This window comes from Felis catus, chromosome A3, assembly GCF_018350175.1.
Source record: "Felis catus isolate Fca126 chromosome A3, F.catus_Fca126_mat1.0, whole genome shotgun sequence".
Taxonomy (NCBI): domain Eukaryota; kingdom Metazoa; phylum Chordata; class Mammalia; order Carnivora; family Felidae; genus Felis; species Felis catus.
The window spans coordinates 99,277,501-99,296,440 of NC_058370.1; the positions used below are offsets into that span (position 1 = coordinate 99,277,501).

Sequence of the window (18,940 nt, forward strand, 5' to 3'; positions counted from 1 at the left end):
ATATAATATTCTCACACAAAAATGTACCTACTGTACATCTTCTAAATAATTTTCTATTGTTGATCACTTTCTCAGTATTCCAAATAATACTACAGAGAACATCCTTGTCCATACATTTTTCACACATCTGATTTTTCCCCTTAGAAGAAACTCCTAGATGTGGAATTGTTGGGTCACAAATATGCTTACTTGTTAAGCCTTTTGATACTGATGGATTAACTTGCCAGAAGGTTTTGTGTTAATTTATAACCTTCCCAGCAATGTTTGACAATGAGCCACAGGCACACTAGATATTATCATTCATTTTCATTTTGGTCAATATGATGGAAGTAAAGTAGTATATCACTGCTTTTAATTGTTATATTTCTTTAATTGTCACCCCAGTGCAGGGATAAGAGCATAGGTCTGGCACTTAATAACCAGTATGTCCTGGATGAAATCTTACCTTCTTCAGGTCCTATTTTTCTCATGGGGGTAATAATGATACCTGCTTCATATGGTTGGTGTGGGTACATGAATACTTAGCACTGTCTGGCACACAGTGAATGCTCAATAAATATTGTTACTGAGTTAACTATCAGGAGTACGAGAACAAGGAGGAGAGTGATTGATCGCTTGTATATTCCTTTTAAAAAATGTCAGATCATGCCCTTTGCCATTTTTCTATTTAAGTACATTTCTATTTTAATATATATTTATGTATCAATGGTTATATTGTTAGTATACATTTCTATTGAGTATATCAAGTATATTTCTATTTAAATATTATCAACTTTCTATATTCTGTGTTCACTACTGACATATTTTTCCAGCTTGTTGTTTGCCTTTCCATTTTGTTGATAATGTTTTTATAAGGAGAAGAGTTTTACACTGTTGAATCGTCTTTCAATGTTTGCCTTAATTTTTTAATTTCTATGGTAATATTCACTGAAAGACATGCCAACATTATGAAATCAATTAATTGTATAAGCTTCAGTTTACATGCCTCTTGTAATACAGAGGTTTTTGTTTTTGTTTTTGTTTTAATCTTCCACCTTGGTTCTTACATCTTTTTAACACTGCAAATGTGCTCATTTCAGGGGGCCTCTGTGGTGGAAAAGCAGGAAGAAGATGAGTCTCTCATCCCTATGTTTCTCACAGAACTGATTTTGACAGTCCAATCATTACTCTTCGAGCCTTCTTTGGAAGACTTCCTGGTGTGTGTTTCTTCAGATAGCATCCATGCATACATAACTTTTTGGAAAATGAAGCAACTGTTTCACTGTCAAATGATTGGCAGGATTGCTGTTGTCACTTTTCCAAAATGATTAGAAGAAAATGAGAAAGTATTGTTCTATGCACAGCGTTACATCTACATAAAAAAGATCTAAAAGTTTAGCACGTTTTCTTTGAGACAGATTGGCGGCTTGGTAGGGTGTACCATCAAGAGAACATATTCTATACAAAATTTAGCATTGACTATGGTAAGGACAACTTTTGAAATCTTTTTAGGTGTGCCACATCTGTGAAAAGTTTATTTTAGTTATCTATTGCTGTGTAACAAATTACCACAAACGTGGCAGCTTAAAATGACAGCCTTGTGTTTTCTCAACTTTCTATGGGTCGGAAGTCTGGGCTCATCCTCTGCTTCAAAGTCTCTCCAGGCTGCCACGCAGGTATTGGCTATGATGAGGTCTCCTTAGAGGCTTGGCTAGAAAAGGCTCTACTTCTAAATTCCCTCAAGTTGTTCGAACAGCTCACCTCTATGCAGGTAGAGGACTGAAGTTCCTGTGTTCTTGAGGGATGTCAGCAGGGGACTACTCTTAGATCCTAGAAATCACCTGCAATTCCTTACCATGTGACCAACTCTATAAGCAGTTTACAATATGGATGTTTACTTCTTCAACATCAGTTGGAAAATCTCCTTTGGGAGGGGCCCAATCCCTCTTTTAAGGATTTTCACCTGGTTCAGTCAGGTATACCCGGGATATACCTTTTCGATTAACTCAGAGTCAACGGATTTGGGGCCTTAATTATATCTGCAAAATTCTTTTAACTTTCTCTTTTTTAAGTGTATTTATTTATTTTGAGAGAGAAAGCAAGCAAGCATGTGCGGGGAAGGGGCAGAGTGGGGGAGGAGAGAGAGAGAGAATCCCAAGCAGGCTCCACACCACCAGCACAGACCTCAATGCGGGGCCTGAACCCATTAACCCTGAGATCGGGACCTGAGCTGAAGTTTGACACTTAACTGACTGAGCCACCCAGGTGCTCCTTCTTTAAGTTTCTATATAATGTAGCCCAGTTGTGGAGAGTGGCATCCCATTGTATCCACAGGCCCTCCATCCCTCCATACTCAAGAGGAAGGGATCATACAGTGCATGTGCACCAGAGGGAGGGAATCTTGGGCGCCATCACGGAATTCTGCCTTCCGCATTTGTCTATACGTATAGATTAGTAGACCTATCAGGATCTGTGTTTCCTGGTATACTGTACCACAATGGCACTAGTAACCAGGATCTCTAGATTCCAGTCTTGACTTAACAGTTAAGGGCTATTTGACCTTAGGGAATCCGCTTAACTCTCTAGGGTTCGTTTTATGTATCTGTAAGATGAGAAGGCAGATGAGTTTTAAGGTTGCTTCTAATTCCAGCAGTCCATGATTCTGTGATTTATCAGATAGGTTATTTTAGGATATTTACATGGACAAGCAGACTGCTGAGCTCCCTGTGGTTGTGACCTCACTCAGAAGCTCCTGTGGAGACACTGGGTTCTTAGGTCCCTTCTTGGCCAGAAGACTCGTGTCCTTCACATGATTTGTATGTACTCAGAATCAACACAGTATTTGGTATGGTTGAATGAGTTATTTATTTTAGCATTTCAGAAAATTCAAAATTATTCATAAATATAACCATATATGCTTACATTTATGTTTATGTTTTTCTAACAGGCTGGTATTTCAGATGCAATTAATCAATTTCAAAACACTGTGCTATCAGTTCCTAATCTTGTACCTGATACATATTTTGACGCTTTTACCAGACCTTACATTAACAACAAACTTGAAGAAAAAACTTGTGGATTTGGTCCAAGCCTATCAGCAGTATTTGATGATGATAAGAATTTTCACACAATTATCCTTCAAATAAAGGTACATTTACTTTTACTAAAACTAACTTATTATAGTCTCAATTTTTAAGAAATTGAGAAATATAGTTCCTTTCTTATCTTTAAACTGAATGCTACTTAACTTCTAAATAGTAAAGTATTTCTTTTTAAAGCCCTGGTATATCAGAGCACTGACTATAGGAAAGGATTTAGAAGTACAAATTATCTGAGGTGGCTTCACTCCCAGGGGAGAAAATAAGGTTAAGAAGGAAGAAGAGGCATTATTTAAACATTGGGTGGCATAGGGGAAATGAAGCAACTGGTGAAAATTTAAGGTCCTACAAGACAAAAGAGAACCAAAAAAATCAAAGTATACCCAATTTTTCCCCACCACCAAAAAATTTAAAAATCTGTACATTGCTACACTGACAGAATAGAATACCCTTGAATTATAAATCCTATAAATCACTTCAAATCCACAGCCTGAAGAAATGAAGATATATTAAATTCATGTAAAACTACTACAAGAAGAAAACAGAAAGAGAAGATTAAAAGATCTCACGAATGCTCCTTCCTTTCCTTCCCAAAAAACCATGAAACAAAACAAAAGCTATGCTACCAACTAAAGTAGACATCCTCAAACAAGCATTTGAATAAAAAGTTCAAAATCAGAAATGGGAAATAAAAAGACAAAATCATCTCAGAAATGAAGCCTAAATTACATGATGACCAAGGGAGGACAAACTCAAATGAAAATTTAATAATTAGAAGAATAAGAAAAATGAGAATGGAGGAAAGACAGAAAAACAAGGGAATGAAAATAAGCTAGAGGTACAAGTAAAAGGGTCAGAGAGAAAATAATTGGAATAGAACAGGCAAAGAAGAAATAATATACATTTAATTGGAGTCTCCAAAGAGGACAAGAAAACATAGGGTAGAGCAAACATTTATAACTGTAGTCCAAGAAAAGAAAACCTGAATCTGTATTGAAAGGGCCTGTAGAGTACCTTGGAAAATTGACCCAGAGCAATCAGTTCTGTCATATATCCTCTTAAAACTATTAGCTTTTAAAGCTCAACACACAAAGGTCAAAGAACTTACAAAGTAAGAGAATTAGACCAGCATCAGACTTCTCAGAAACAGTGTATAAAGCAAGACAATAATAAAACAGCATTTCTTAATGAAACTCAAGGGAAGAAAGTGTGAATCAATAATTTTTATCTATTCAAGATAGTTTTTCAAGTATCAAGGCCATAGAAGGGTCTCCCTGGGACAATTTGGCCATTAAAATAAATACTGATTACAAAAGTATCATAAACCCTTGTGGGCACCTGGGTGTCTCAGTAAGTTAAGTGTCTGACTCACAATTTTGGCTCAGGTCATGATCCCACAGTTCGTAGGTCTGAGCCCTGTGTTGGGATCTGTGCAGACAGTGCAGAGTTTGCTATGGATTCTCTCTCCCTCTGTCTTTGCTCTCTCTCTCTCCCAAAATAAAATAAGTATGCTTTTAAAAAAATAAAAGTATCATAAATCCTTGAATAAAATGGAAACACATTAGTCCATATTGTGAATGAAGAATTGAATGAGAGGGGAAAGCTTTTCCTTAGAGCAGAATGTCAACTAATAAATGTAGAAAGAAAACATACAGAAAAATCATGATGGCTATCATAGAAACAGTAAGGAATCTCCAATTCATACTAAAATGAGTATGTAAAAGTTCAGTGAGAAACAGTATTTTGTCTCAAAACAGTATTTTGTCTGTATATAAGGTATTTATTGATTTCAGGGAGAAAATACTGAGTTTGCAGTGATGAAGCCTGACAGACGCCACCTTAACTAACATGTTAACATCTCGGGGACAAATTGATGTTATGTGCCTTCTTCTGTAATGCACTGAGAACATATATCATTTCTGTGGTATTATTACCAAGAATGTATAACTGAAATTATGCATTATAAGATATAACACACACACACACACACACACACACACACACACACACACACACACACACGAGATACTCTTCAAAATGTAAAGGTCATTTAAAAAATGTAAAACCCTTAAAAGACAAGGGTTGAGGGGTGCCTGCGTGGCTCAGTCGGTTAAGTGGCCGACGTCGGCTCAGGTCATGATCTCGCAGTCCATGAGTTCAAGCCCCGCGTCGGACTCTGTGCTGACAGCTCAGAGCCTGGAGCCTGTTTTGGATTCTGTGTCTCCCTCTCTCTGACCCTCCCCCGTTCATGCTCTGTCTCTCTCTGTCTCAAAAATAAATAAACGTTAAAAAAAATTTTTTTTAAAAAGAAAAGGGTTGAGGAGTTGTTTCAGATTTAAAAAATTGTAAGTATGCTTCATTTTAATCATAAAGAACAGTTTTCAAAAGTCAGATTTTAAGATGTGTTTTTTCTTTTATTTCATAAGAGAATCCATTAACTGTTCTTTGACATCAAGGATGGTATCTTCCCTCACTTATGTATCCCTAGGTCAAAGCATATTGTTGGATACAGAGAAGGCATTTGTGTTTATTTTAGTTATATTGAGTTGAATTCTGCTCAGGAAAAAAAAATAATTTTATTTGTCTGTTTATAACATTTAGGAAACCATACAAACAGCATTTGAATCTGCCCGATTATATGCAGCTACGTTTGAGAAGTTCCATATATTCTTCAAGGAAAATGAAAGTCTTGATTTACAAGCTCTTAAACTTCAAGAACCTGGTAAGTTTTCCATTTGTCCTTACTAATTATTTTTGAGAGGGATATCGAGGTTTATAGTAGTCTAGTTTCTGTTTATTGGTGTATAGTGACAGAAATGATGACCAAAAAAAGTTGGCCTGATAAAAGACAAGTTTATTCATTTCTGGCTTATTTTCTGTAGAATTACTTTTTACCACATCCTCATAGTTGGTATGATTTGATAAATTTACTAAGATTATCTTAAATTTACTAAGATAGATTTAATTTATCTTGGAGAATGTGGCATGTGCACTTGAGAAGAATGTATATTTTGCTGTTGGATGGAATGTTCTATGTATGTCCGTTAAGTGCATTTGTTCTAAAATGTGATTCAATTCCATTTCTTTGTTGGTTTTCTGTCTGCATGACCTATTCATTGATGATAGTAGGGTATTAAAGTCCTCTACTATTATTGTATTCTTGTTGATTTCTCTATTAAGAGCTGATAGTGTTTGCTTAATACATTTCAGTGCTTGGATGTTGGGAGCATATATGTTTATGATTGTTATATCTTCTTGATCTATTGGCCCCTTTATCGTTACATAATGGTCTTTGTCTCTTACGATTTTTGGCTTCAAGTCTATTTTGTCTGATATCAGTATGGCTACATCCACTTTCTTTTGATTACTGCTTGCTTAGAGTATCATCTTCCACCTCTTCACTTTGAGTCTATGTTTTTCACAGCTGAGATGAGTCTCCTGAAAGCAGCATATAGTAAGGTCTTATTTTTCAATCCAGCCACCCACTCTGTGCCTTTTTATTGGTGAGTTCAATCCATTTACATTTAGGGTGATCATTGGTATATGAGGACTTACTACTGCCATTTTATTTTTGTTTTTTCGTTGTTTTGTATCTCTTTCTCTCTCTCTTTTTTTCTTTGTATTTTCTGTTTACCTTTTTCGTTTGGTAGTTTTCTATGATGAATTGGTCTGTTTCTCCCGTGTGTGTGTGTGTGTGTGTGTGTGTCTTTCTTTGCTTTAGATTTTTGTTTTGTGGCTACTGTGAGGTATTGTATAAAATGTCTCATAGATAAAATAGTCCTTTTTCTGTTAGTAGTAATTTATCTTCATTTGCCTATACAGGTTCTTTTATTTTCCTCCTCCCCTTCTATATTTATGTTGCAACAATTATCTCTTTATGTTCTGTGAGTTTGTTGCCAAATTATAGTAGCTATAGTTATTTTTAATGCTTTTTTCCTCTAACCTTTATACTATAATTGTTTAATACCCTATTCTAAAATAGAGTTACAGTTTTCTGATTCTATTTATCACCTTACTCAAAGTTTCGTGTATTTTTTCATTTCAGGTAGACAAAAGCTCCTTTCAACATTTCTTGTAAGGGAGGTCTAGTAGTGATGAATTCCATTCACTTTTATTTGTCTTAGGTCTTTATTTCTTCTTTATATCTGAAGGGTAACTTTGCTAGATAGAGTATTCTTGGCTGGCAATTTTTGTCTTTCAAATACTTGAATACATAATTCTATTCTCTCCCAGCCTGTAGAGTTTCTGCTGAGAAATCTGCTCATAGTCTAATGAATCTAGTAGTTCCTTTGTAGGTTACTTTCTTTTTTTCCCTGGCTGCCTTTAAGATTCTTTATCATTGACTTTTGAAAGTTTTGTAATAATATGTCTTGGAGATGGTCTTTTTGTATTGAGATAGTAAGATGATCTATTAGCTTCATGGATTTGTATGTCTAGTTCTTACTCCAAGTTTGGGAAGTTCGCAGCCATTATTTCTTTAATAACCTCTCTACCTCCTCTTTTCTTCTGGTGTACCCATTATTCTGGTGTTGACTCTCCAAATAGAGTCTAACAACACTCATAGGGTTTCTTCATTTTTTAAACGTCTTAGGATTTTAGGAGTTATCTCTCCTTTTCCACCTGAATCAGTTCTAGTCTACTCTGTTTCTAATGCTTGGATCACTATTCTGAATGATAATTACATGATACCATGAAAAAAGACTCTGTGTTAAAATAAGTTTGGAAAATACTAGACCAAGCAACATCATACAGGTTTCCTTACCAAAGGACTTCTCAGATTACTTGATATCTCATTTTGTCAGTTCTCAAAAATACACACATCTAAACCTTCTGAAATGAGTAGGATAGATAATTGTTGACCCTTTTTGTGTTATAAGGAAGCTAAAGCTCAGAAAGATTAAGTGACTTACACAAAGCCAAATATGGGTTAAAGACTTGAGTTTAGGTTTTCTAACACTGCATGTTCTTTATGCTATGTCAAACTTCCCCTTATATTCAGGAGAGGAGTTGACATGAGTAAAGACAAGAATCCACACCCTTTTCTTTTTGGAAAAGGGTTATATAGAGAGAACAGGGAATAGTAAGGAAATCATTCTGACTCAGGTGGAAGAAGCACTTGGATATAAAGTTAGCTAATTTTTTACAGGCTCAGAGCATACAGGATTTTTAAAGACAAGCAAAGTAGTTTAGTATTGCATATGTATTAGAAGGAGCTGTTTTTGACCAACAGTATGATACAATTGTATTCAAAGGTAATCAGGCCTCCAGTGGTTCTAGATAGATTGGAGAAGGGAGAAAATGAAAATGGGAAGATTATCAAACTGCAGCTGTGGTGTATGGCAGATTCACATCAACAAACGCCTCAACCATGATGTACGAACAGGGTTGGCAGACAGGTGTTGGGAAGAGGAATGGAGATAACTTCAGCTATGCTCAATCTCTTGTATTTTAAACTTTTGTTGTAAATGTCCTCAAAATAGTTTACATGGAGGTGCCATGTGGAAGAACCCTTCCAGTAAGCCCAACTTCAAACCAACTTGACTCAAAAATCCAGTCCATTCCGATTAGACCCTCTAATGCAGTTACAAATTATTTTTATCTTCCATCTCTTAATAGGAGCCATAAAACATATTTACATTATTGACTATTAGTTTTTTTAGTATAAGATAAGATATAAAGCATTATGAATTAACATTTTGAAGTTATACATGGAATTCTGCATTAGGAAAATAGCATTATAAATATGTATGTAAATTTATTAATGCAATGATTTTTACCATATTCATAATAACCCTTTAAAATTTGATATGATATATTTTATGCCTTATATTATAATTTCATGTAGATGTTAAGTTTTTTGGAGAACAACTGGAAAAATACCACAGACAGCACAAGGACGCAATAGCTCTAAGACCCACCAGAAATGTAGGATTGCTGCTCATTGATACAAAGCTGCTAAAAGAAAAACTAATCCCATCACCTTTGCGATGCTTGGAGGTAATTATGAACTAGGAAACACTTTAATTGTAGTCTGTATAATTATTTTAAAATTTTTCCACCACAAATAGCCTATCTTTATTTTGTAGTATTGCAAATGTTTAAAATTAACATAACCTACTGAGCATCCTTAATATCTAAGAAAAGTCTCATATTCTCTCTGTCCCAAGCATAGCAGGCTTTCAGATGAGGGAAGGAAGGGCACTTACAGGCCTCAGAGTAGCCTCTTATTCCCCATTCTGTTTTTCTTTGTTGGAGCATTTCAACACTTCCTGCAGAAGAGATATTACTATAACAGCTCAGTGTCCCCATGGGAATGCTGGTTGAGGTCAAGTTTAGGACATCATTTCCTGCTCTGAAACTGTCCCTAAAGATCTGATTATATTTTGGTGAATTGTAGAGGTAGGGAAATTTGTATTGATCCTGAAATAATTTTGATGTCTTCCTTTGGAGCCAGGGTATACCTATAATATTCTCAAATACCTCCAGTGAGACAATGGTAAACCATACCCCACAGGGTAAATCCAGTCCACCATCTGTTTTGTACATACAACCATGACAGTTTGCTTTTGTATTATCTATAGTTGCTTTCTCACTACAAGGGCAGAGTTGAGTAATTGTAACAGAGATGGTATGTCGTACAAATCTAAAATATTTACTATCTGATCCTTACAGAAAGCCTCTGCTGACCCCTAGTGTAAATGACAGAAGACAGAGCCAATATCTGCTAATTTAATTAGAATTTATTTAAAATATTTATTAAAGTGGCAACATTTAAATAGTTATGATTTACATTTTCTTTTTCTTTCCTAGGTGCTAAATTATATGCTTCCTCGTCAAAGCAAGAAAAAAGTGGATGCCATTATCTCTGAGGCACAAGATGCAGAGTATAAACTTGAATTTGTTCCAACTACCACCATAGAATATGTTAACAGCTTAGTATTTCTTGATGAAATTCAGGAAAGGGTAGGTTGATTTTTATATGACTCAACATTCCAGACCTTGTGGTAGGTAAGGAAAACAAATAAAAATTGAGGGACTGAAGGTCAACAAACAGCTATCAAAATATTAGAACACTTTCAGACAATATAATTGAATACCCTACATCACAGCAATAATGGCAGCTAACACTGATCAAACTCTCACCACTATCAAGAATTGCACTAATTTTTTAAATATATATTACATTTTTAATCCTCACAAAAACTTAAGAAGTGTAGATAATTTTTATTCTCATTCCATAGATGAGGAAACAGACACTAAAAATGGTTATATTGTCCAAGATCACAAAGCTTGTTACATGGTAGAGCTGGGTCTACCCAGCTCTGGGTCTCTGACTGCAAAGTCAGTGCTCTCAATCATGGTTGATTGCAATTCTTCTTTGTGATCAATGATCATGGAATTGTAATCTATATATTGGTCATAATGGAAGTCTTGACCTTTAACCCATATCTGCATGATAGTCAAGAACCTCCCCATTAGGAATAAAACCCAACTCAAACTAGCTTACATAGGGAGGTAGAAGTTGGGAGAGAAGAGTAGATATGGGACTCAAGTGGTGCCGGTGATAGGGTCATCTCTCTCTCTCTCTCTCTCTCTCTCTCTCTCTCTCTCACACACACACACACACACACACACACACACGCGTGCGCGCGCACACACACACACACACACACACACACACACTCTTGTTGATCAGCTCACTGGCTCTTTCTCTCTCTTTCTCTCTCTCTCACACACACTTAGACCTTTGTCTCCCTTATTTCTTTCTCTCTAGAAATTTGGTTTCCTCCTCACAGGATCTTCCCTGTGACAGGCAACCTAGCATTTAATTTCAGTTGTCATTTTTCATAAGCTTTCATTCATATCAATTGATTTTTGAAATAGAGGTAAATTATTTTCTTAAATATCTGGAAATTGAAGATATGTTACAAATAAAAAATGTGCACTGAGTAAGATAAGTCATTAACCACTAGATAGTCTGTTACATATTCTTAACAGTAAAGGCTGTTTCATGGTCCCATAAAAGTAACCATTTTTGACATTTTCGAATTTATTTTTATATTGAAGTATAGTTGACGCACAATGTTATATTAGTTTCAGGTGTATAACCCAGTGATTCACTAATTTAAATGTAACAATTTTGTTTCTCATTTAAAGAAGCTCATCTTCACAAAAGGGCAGGTATTGTGGCTTTTCCTCAGATGTACATATATATTATCTCAGGAGTCTAGAGATGCCAATTTGTAGTCAATTTGTAGTCATTAAGGTGCTTTGGACAAATAACTAAACCTCAATGAGCTAGCTTAGGCCAAGGGGGCCCTATTTAAGGATTCAGTAGTATGGAACCCTACCCCTTCATCAAAAAGGTAAGTAGGCTTAGGAATTTACCAGAACCAGTAATGAGAAGACTGTAGGAAATCCAGGTAGTTCTTTCTCTCCAGCCTTTCTTTCTGCATCTCTTTCTGCATCTCTCTAAAGATCTGATCTGCTTCTCTTTCTCTACAGACTTGCTGCTTCTGCTTCTTCATCCCACAGCAGCAAACATGGCTGACAGCAGCTCCCAAGTTACATACTGCAAGTCTAGCCAGCCACCGAGAGAGAGAGAGAATCTCTCTCTCTCCCCCCAATATTAATTTTCAATGTCTATTAAATGCATTCAGCTTCCCACCTCCATCCTGTTAATATAAACTATGACAGGAAGTTAGGATCACATTGCAGAGGGTAAATTGTTCTCACTCTGTTGTTCCTGAACAGGAGACTTGATGTGCCATGCAGAAAACCCAGACTATGTCCATCCCCACCAAGTTGTGTGTGCATTTCTGGGTGTTGTGTTGGGGAGGCAGTTTCCCTTAGGGAGACGTTCTCCATACATGAACAGCTTTTTTTTGGAACTCAGAAAGTGTAGTGAACACCCACTTACAGAGGACAGGGGTTGCAACAATGAGTAAACCTGCCTTCAAGGAGCTCAGAGTCTATAATGAAAGCAGATAATTATTATATAGTATGTATAGGTACAGGATACTGTTGTAGGACTGGGAGGAGTTGTGGTCATTTTTGGCTATGAATCACAGAAGGCTTTGTGGAAGATGGCATATTCAAGCTATGTCCTAGAATACATCTACTCAGGTAGGATTCCAAGGAGAGGGAAACTGTGTGCAAAGACCTGAGGCAGCATGACAAGAGCACGATGTGGCAATTGGTACACGATGGTGCTTGGTAGAGAAAGCTGATAAATTGTAGCTAAAGCTATATTTTTCAAGGATAGGAGAGAAGGAATGGATTCTAGTAAATTTACTTAGTAGAATTGAAAGGACTAAGTGGGCAACTGAACGTGGGGACAGCAAGAGAAGTCTATGACTACTCTTGGATATCTTTCTGCAGGGAACAGGTATCATTAACCAGTATGAGTGCGGTAGGCCACATAATCACTGTCTGACCAGGCCAATTTTGAGAGTGAATGAGGCACTATTAATCATTCTGCCAGGATATTAAGTGTAAACCAAGACGCTCTCAGAGAAACATGGACATATGTTTATGCCAAGTATAGGAAACATAGGAAGATGAACAGATCTTGGTGTACAGAAACTTAGTTCTATTTATTACTTGTTTAAGATGTTATTAAGACGTTCAACTTTGGGTTGTAAGTAACAAAAACTCACATAGTTAGCTTGGAAAGATGAGAACATTTATTCTAAGTTTGCAGGGTTATCCTCTGGAATCCAAAGGCATGCATAGAGCCTAGCCTTAAAAGAGGATAGGAACTTAGAACTAGAGAAGCATAAATAAACCAGAAAGGCCTTTCTCTTTCCATCTCTCATCTCTGCTCCTCTCTAGAATGCTGGTTCTGGAGGGGTGGGCCCAGATCAGCAGCATTAGTATCAGCAGGAAACTCAGAAATGTATATTCTCAGGCTCCACCCTAGATTTTCTGAATCAGAAGCTCAGGGGAAGGGCTCAGCAATCTGTTGAGGAAGGTGATTGTGAATCTCAAGCTAACGGTTGGGAACCATTTCTCTAAAAGCCTCTCTGCAGTTCTCTTCTCATGTCAACGACATGCTTTGTTTCTACATGGAAACAAATGGCCTCTGCCAACACCTACCGTCTAATTCTTCCCATGTTCAGAGAGAGGGCAGACTCAGCCCAGTTCATGAAGTCCCCGTTTTGTGCTGCTTGGTTCAGCTTGTGGCCAGGAGGTTGGGTCAAGTTGTCCAAACATGGCTGCTCCCTGTATAACCATGTGGCAGAGTGGAAAAGAGAAGGCTTCCCCCAAAACCGGAGAGTCCCTTCCCACAAACTTAGGAAAGGCACTGTCCACTGAAGGTGGGACATCAAAGCGAAGATGTTTAATAGTCAGTTGAAGGTAGTAAAAGTATTTATTAAAGGATAGTGGGGAACACGTGGTCAGAACCATGACCAGTGCACGCCTCAGGAGCTGCTCTGGACAATCCCTGCTCAGCACACATGTCTGGAAGCTCAAATGTTACAACTAAGCACCCTGATGGTACATGCTGTCTCTGAAAACTAAATATTGGCACTGTTTACTGTTTAATGCTTGGCAAGAAAAAGAGAGAGAGAGAGAGAGAGAGAGAGAGAGAGAGAGAGAGAGAGAGAGAGTGAAAATAAACATTTATAAGAGTAATACTAACTGTGCTCAGCTCTGAACAACCTACCTCCTGGGCCTGATTACCTGTATTGTAGCAATCACTGTATTTATCACTCAGCAGGGTTCAGCCACTTTGATCGAAATGTTAAGCATATGCCTCAGGTGCTGGCTATGAATGTGTGATGTTCATAGTGCACAGTGGCTATCTCCTATTAGATAAAGCTGAAAGGGAATATAGGACTCTGATATATTTAATAAGCAATTAGTGTTTTTGTTTATTTAGATCGAAAGCCTTGAAGATGAAGGGAATGTAGTGATTCAAATGTACAAGCTCATTGAACAGTATCAGGTTCCCACACCTCCTGAAGACTTTGCTGTTTTCGCTACTATGAAGCCATCCATTGTTGCAGTTCGGAATGCCATTGATAAATCTGTGGGTGACAGAGAAACAAGCATTAAGCAGTTTTCTCTGCATTTGGGTAGAGATCTTGAAGACCTAACCAATGAAGTGAATGAAGTAAAGCTACACGCACAGGTAAACTAAAGCAGGATTAAAAAAATAATCTGTGAGGGGTGCCTGGGTGGCTCAGTCGGTTAAGCGTCTGACTTCGGCTCAGGTCATGATCTTGCAGTCCGTGAATTTGAGCCCCACATCGGGCTCTGTGCTGACAGCTCAGAACCTGGAGCCTGCTTCGGATTCTGTCTTCCTCTCTGTCCTTACTCCACTCACATACACTATCTTTCTCTCAAAAAATAAATAAGCATTAAAAAATTTTTTTTAAATAAGTAAAAATAAAAAAATAATCTGTGTAAAATTAAACTATTTAAGGATCATATTTCATTTCAATCCAATTTAACTTTTATTTTTTTGTGGTTTCATTTTAACCAAGTAACAATGTCTTTGAGCTGCTATTTAAAATTGAATGTGTTTCTGAACCTCTAAGTGCTGAATTAATTCCAGAACATTGCAAGTAAAGTGTATATATTTTCTTTTTCCTGACTTGTATTTATTATTTTTAAATGAGTGCTTTTATAACTTTTTAACATATTTTGTAGCTATTGTCACAATTTTAAAGTTTGCTTTGCTACATATTAGAAAATTCCCATTTAGGAAGAAGCATAGTATATTGATAAATTATAATGAAGAATATCTGGTTAACTTGCAACAGTTTTACTACCCAAAAGATACAAGGGGAATTTTTAAGAGATTTCTGGGTGATTCTTACCAGAAGCAGCATGAAAATATAATTTTGTAATGATCTACTATTTTGTTATTAACATACACTAAATCTTATCACAGAAGTATAAACCATATAAAGTTATAATCAAATAAGAAAAACTGGGAAAATCTCAATGTCCATCAACAGAGGAGGAAGAAAATGTGTTAGGGTACATTTGCTCAAAGAAATACAATGCAGACATTAAAGATTACGATATACACATACATATTGACATGGAAACATAAAAGTAGCTAACATTTATTGTGTGCTTACTATGTGTCAGGTATTATTCTAAGGACTTGCTATCATTTTTATTTTTATATGGAAACAGTCTTGTATTTTTCACCAGAAAAAAAAAAACTGTAATGACTTTACAACTTCATGAATTATCAGAAAATGGAACACACCCAAGTATCCATTACTCATGTCAAGAAACATAATGTCACTGCTACCTTTAGGATGCCCTCTAACCACTAGCCCTTTCTTTCTTTCCAAAGGCAGCCACTACCCTCAACTCTAATGCTATAAATTAAGTTTGCCTGTTTATGAACTTCAGTTAAATAGAATCATACAGTATGCCCTTTATTTGATTTTGTTACAGTCCTAAGATTCATCTGTGATGCTGTGACTGGATGTAGTTTATCTACCTTTGTTGCTAAATAGTATTTCAGGGGCGCCTGGGTGGCTCAGTCGGTTAAGCGTCCAACTTCGGCTCAGGTCATGATCTCACGGTTTGTGGGTTCAAGCCCCGCGTCAGACTCTGTGCTGACGGCTTGGAGCCTGGAGCCTGCTTCGGATTCTGTGCCTCCCTCTCTCTCTGCTCCTCCCCCACTCACGCTCTGTGTCTCTCTCAAAAATAAATAAACATTAAAAAATTAAAAAAAATAAATAGTATTTCGTTCTATGCCACAATTCAATTATTCCATGGTTGATGGAAATTGGGGTTGTTCACAGTTTTTGACAATAATGAATAATGCCTCTTGGAACATTCTTATATATGTTTCCATGTTTTACTCATTTAATGCTCAGAGCACTTATAAGGTTTTATCATTTACCTTTTATAGAGAAGAAAACAGGGACAGGTTAAGTAACTTACCCAGGGTCACACAAATAACAGAGGGAGGAACCAGGATTCAAGCTTAGACATTCTACTTCCAATGGTTGATAGTCTGCTGTTAACTATATAAATGCATGTGGATTGCTAGAGAGAGCAAGTGCCAGCAAGTGCTTCTGTGTGATCATGCATGATGCACACACACACAAGTGACAGCAGAGGTTCTCTCATGAATGTGAGTGCTTCTTTTATGAAAGTGCTTCTTTCATAGAGGGTTTGGAATGAATTTATTATCACTCTTGAGCAAAGAACTACAACTTTATTATTTTCATGAATGACACCATCTTGCTATCAAGACCTCTACTCCTGCTGATGGAGGGAGTTGGAGAAAAAAACCTAAGTGTGACAGTTGATGATAACTCAGTTTATTTCAGTTTGCAATGTCCATTTCATTCTAGCTTGGTCTCTTTTTGATAGATTTTAATTCAATTCACAATGCCTCTCAGACATTTCTTCACCCCTGCTATCAGCGTCTCCCACCTCTTGCTCCAGAAGCGGGAGTCTGAATTTCCTCCTGGTGGATGAAGGGAAGGGGCATCCAGTCCTCTTCCTACTTTTGGACCACAGGACTTCCAGGGCAGTTTGGCTGGGCTGGGCCTGCTTGTCCCAGTCAGCTGTTAGCTAAGGGTCTTTCTTGGTTCTTTAGGTACCATGTTGACCACTGCTGCTGTAGTCCATCATTTCTACCATAGTCTACAGTCTCAAGTGATCTATCACCTTCTTATCCTGACCTCAGACTGCTTCTGGTCCACCAGTCCTTGTAGCAGTTCCCATCACTAGATTCAAGCACATGAGAACTTCATGATCCACTACGTGCCATACCAAGCTAGGAGGCACCAGAGTGTCAACACAAGGCCCGTCTGCCTGGACGCTTCCCTTAGCTGTTTCTAGAACATGTTGCCCTTTTGAGTGCAGTACCATACTGAATCAGAAATTAGCCTCCCAAACTATGGCTATAGTAGTTCTCAGATTCTCCCAATTTCTCAGATTCTCCCAAACCTAGTTAGGTGCTGCTTCTTTGCATCTGAACCTTTTCATTCCCATTCACTAGACAGAGTTTCAACCCCAACAGGTCAGGCAGAAAACTTATGTCTGACCACTTATTCTTTATCTTCTTTCTTCCTACCTCTCAGAAATCAAAGGCTTTCTATTTCTGTTATTGTAAAAAGAAAATTTCCCTTAGATCATGTCCTCTTCCTTCTTTCCCCTATTGCGTGCATCTCTCCTTTCCTGAAGTCTTGTTGAAGTGTAGGAAATGAAAGTAGAAGAGGGAAAATATATTAGGTCCTATTGAAAAACAATGGTGTCCCCATAACACTTCTTTATACATTTTTATACTTTTCACGATGTACATATATTGTTTTTAAATGCAAGAAAAACAGCCACTTTAACATTTTCTAAAAATCAGAGTGAAAAGAATTAGAAAAAATATTTTTGGAAGTGTTTATGAATTTACTTAATGATCCATATGAAAAAGTAGGAATGGCTAATCAAAAATTATCTTAATTTTACAGGATCCACAGATCTTAGATATTACTGCTGACCAAGACAAAATAAAGCTCATGTTGCACGATCTGCAGTTGGTTCTAGATGATCTTCAAAAACGTGCATTTCAATATAAATCCTATCAGAAGAATTTTAAGGTAAGAACAGCTCTACACACCTGTTTTTAAAACATATGCATAGAAATGGCATTCTTGCACAAACACCCTCAGCAATGTAGTTCTAAACATTCAATGTTGGGATGCCTATGTGCTAGGCACTGTGCTGGAATGGTCTGAAATGCAAATATGAAGTGTTCTCTGAATTTGAAGTGTTTAAAGATTAGTACACATGAGAGATAAAATATCTTTCTTAATATAAAATAATGATGAATTATAGATAAACTCTCAGACCAGGGACTACAGTTTCTATGTTAAAATATGTACGTTCTGGGCACCAGGTGGCTCAGTCAGTTAGGTATCAGACTTCAGCTCAGGTCGTGATCTCATGGTGCATGGGTTCGAGCCCCACATCAGGCTCTGTGCTGACAGCTCAGAGCCTGGAGCCTGCTTCGGATTCTGTGTGTGTGTGTGTGTGTGTGTGTGTGTGTCTCTCTCTGCCCCTCCCCTGCTCATGTTCTGTCTCTATCTCTCAAGAATAAATAAACATTAAAAAAAAATTTTAAATAAAAATAAAAAATAATATATGTAGGGGCACCTGGGTAGCTCAGTCATTTGAGCGTCTGACTTCAGCTCAGGTCATGATCTCACAGTCTGTGAGTTAGAGCCCCATGTTGGGCTCTGTGCTGTCAGTTCAGAGCCTGGAGCTTGCTTTGGATTCTGTGTCTCCCTCTCTCTCTGCCTCTCCCCCACTCATGCTCTGTCTCTATCAAAACATGAATAAACGTTAAAAAAATTTTTTTTAAATATATGTATGTAGATTTTTAATTGTGGTCAGTTAAAGCCCTTCTAGTCTTTCTTAAGTAATAATCAAGCTTCTTTTACATTCCTGGGTGTGTTATGATTCCATGAATATTGCCTGAATTGCCCTGGTTTGATGTGCCGGTTTAGTGAAACAAGAGACTTTGGCTAAGCCAGGGGATAGGATCCTAAAAAAAAGGGTAGGTTTCAAAGGCTAAATGATATGCCTCAAAAAATGAAGAGAAATGACTAAAAGCTATAAGTGCCAAAGAGACCAAAAAGAAGGGAATGGAAAAGAAAAGATTCCTAGGGTCAAAACCAGGGAACCACCAGTAGTGAGAGAGGTGTTGTTAGTCTCCCCAATAGTCTTGGAGGAATGACTGGACCTCACATGGGAATGTACCTATTTTCCAGAGCCCCACATGGATGGCCAGCAAGTTTCTGAGGAGCTCTCCACTCCAGAGCCCAGGGCTTGGTGGGGGCAATCTGCAGAATAATGACTGTGGCACTAGACAATGTGACTGG

General features: G+C 37.3%; 1 protein-coding gene across 9 annotated transcripts in view; it reads left to right on the top strand.

Moving 5' to 3' along the window:
- DNAH6 (dynein axonemal heavy chain 6) overlaps positions 1 to 18,940 on the top strand; it is a 246,725-nt gene that overhangs the window by 67,835 nt on the left and 159,950 nt on the right. For all 9 annotated transcript variants that reach the window (XM_045054471.1, XM_045054474.1, XM_045054475.1 and 6 more), the window contains 7 exons: positions 1,080 to 1,196; positions 2,927 to 3,127; positions 5,679 to 5,799; positions 8,923 to 9,074; positions 9,888 to 10,040; positions 13,963 to 14,214; positions 17,528 to 17,656. In XM_045054471.1, coding sequence (XP_044910406.1) covers positions 1,080 to 1,196; positions 2,927 to 3,127; positions 5,679 to 5,799; positions 8,923 to 9,074; positions 9,888 to 10,040; positions 13,963 to 14,214; positions 17,528 to 17,656 — 1,125 coding nt within the window. The remainder of the gene's footprint in view (positions 1 to 1,079; positions 1,197 to 2,926; positions 3,128 to 5,678; positions 5,800 to 8,922; positions 9,075 to 9,887; positions 10,041 to 13,962; positions 14,215 to 17,527; positions 17,657 to 18,940) is intronic.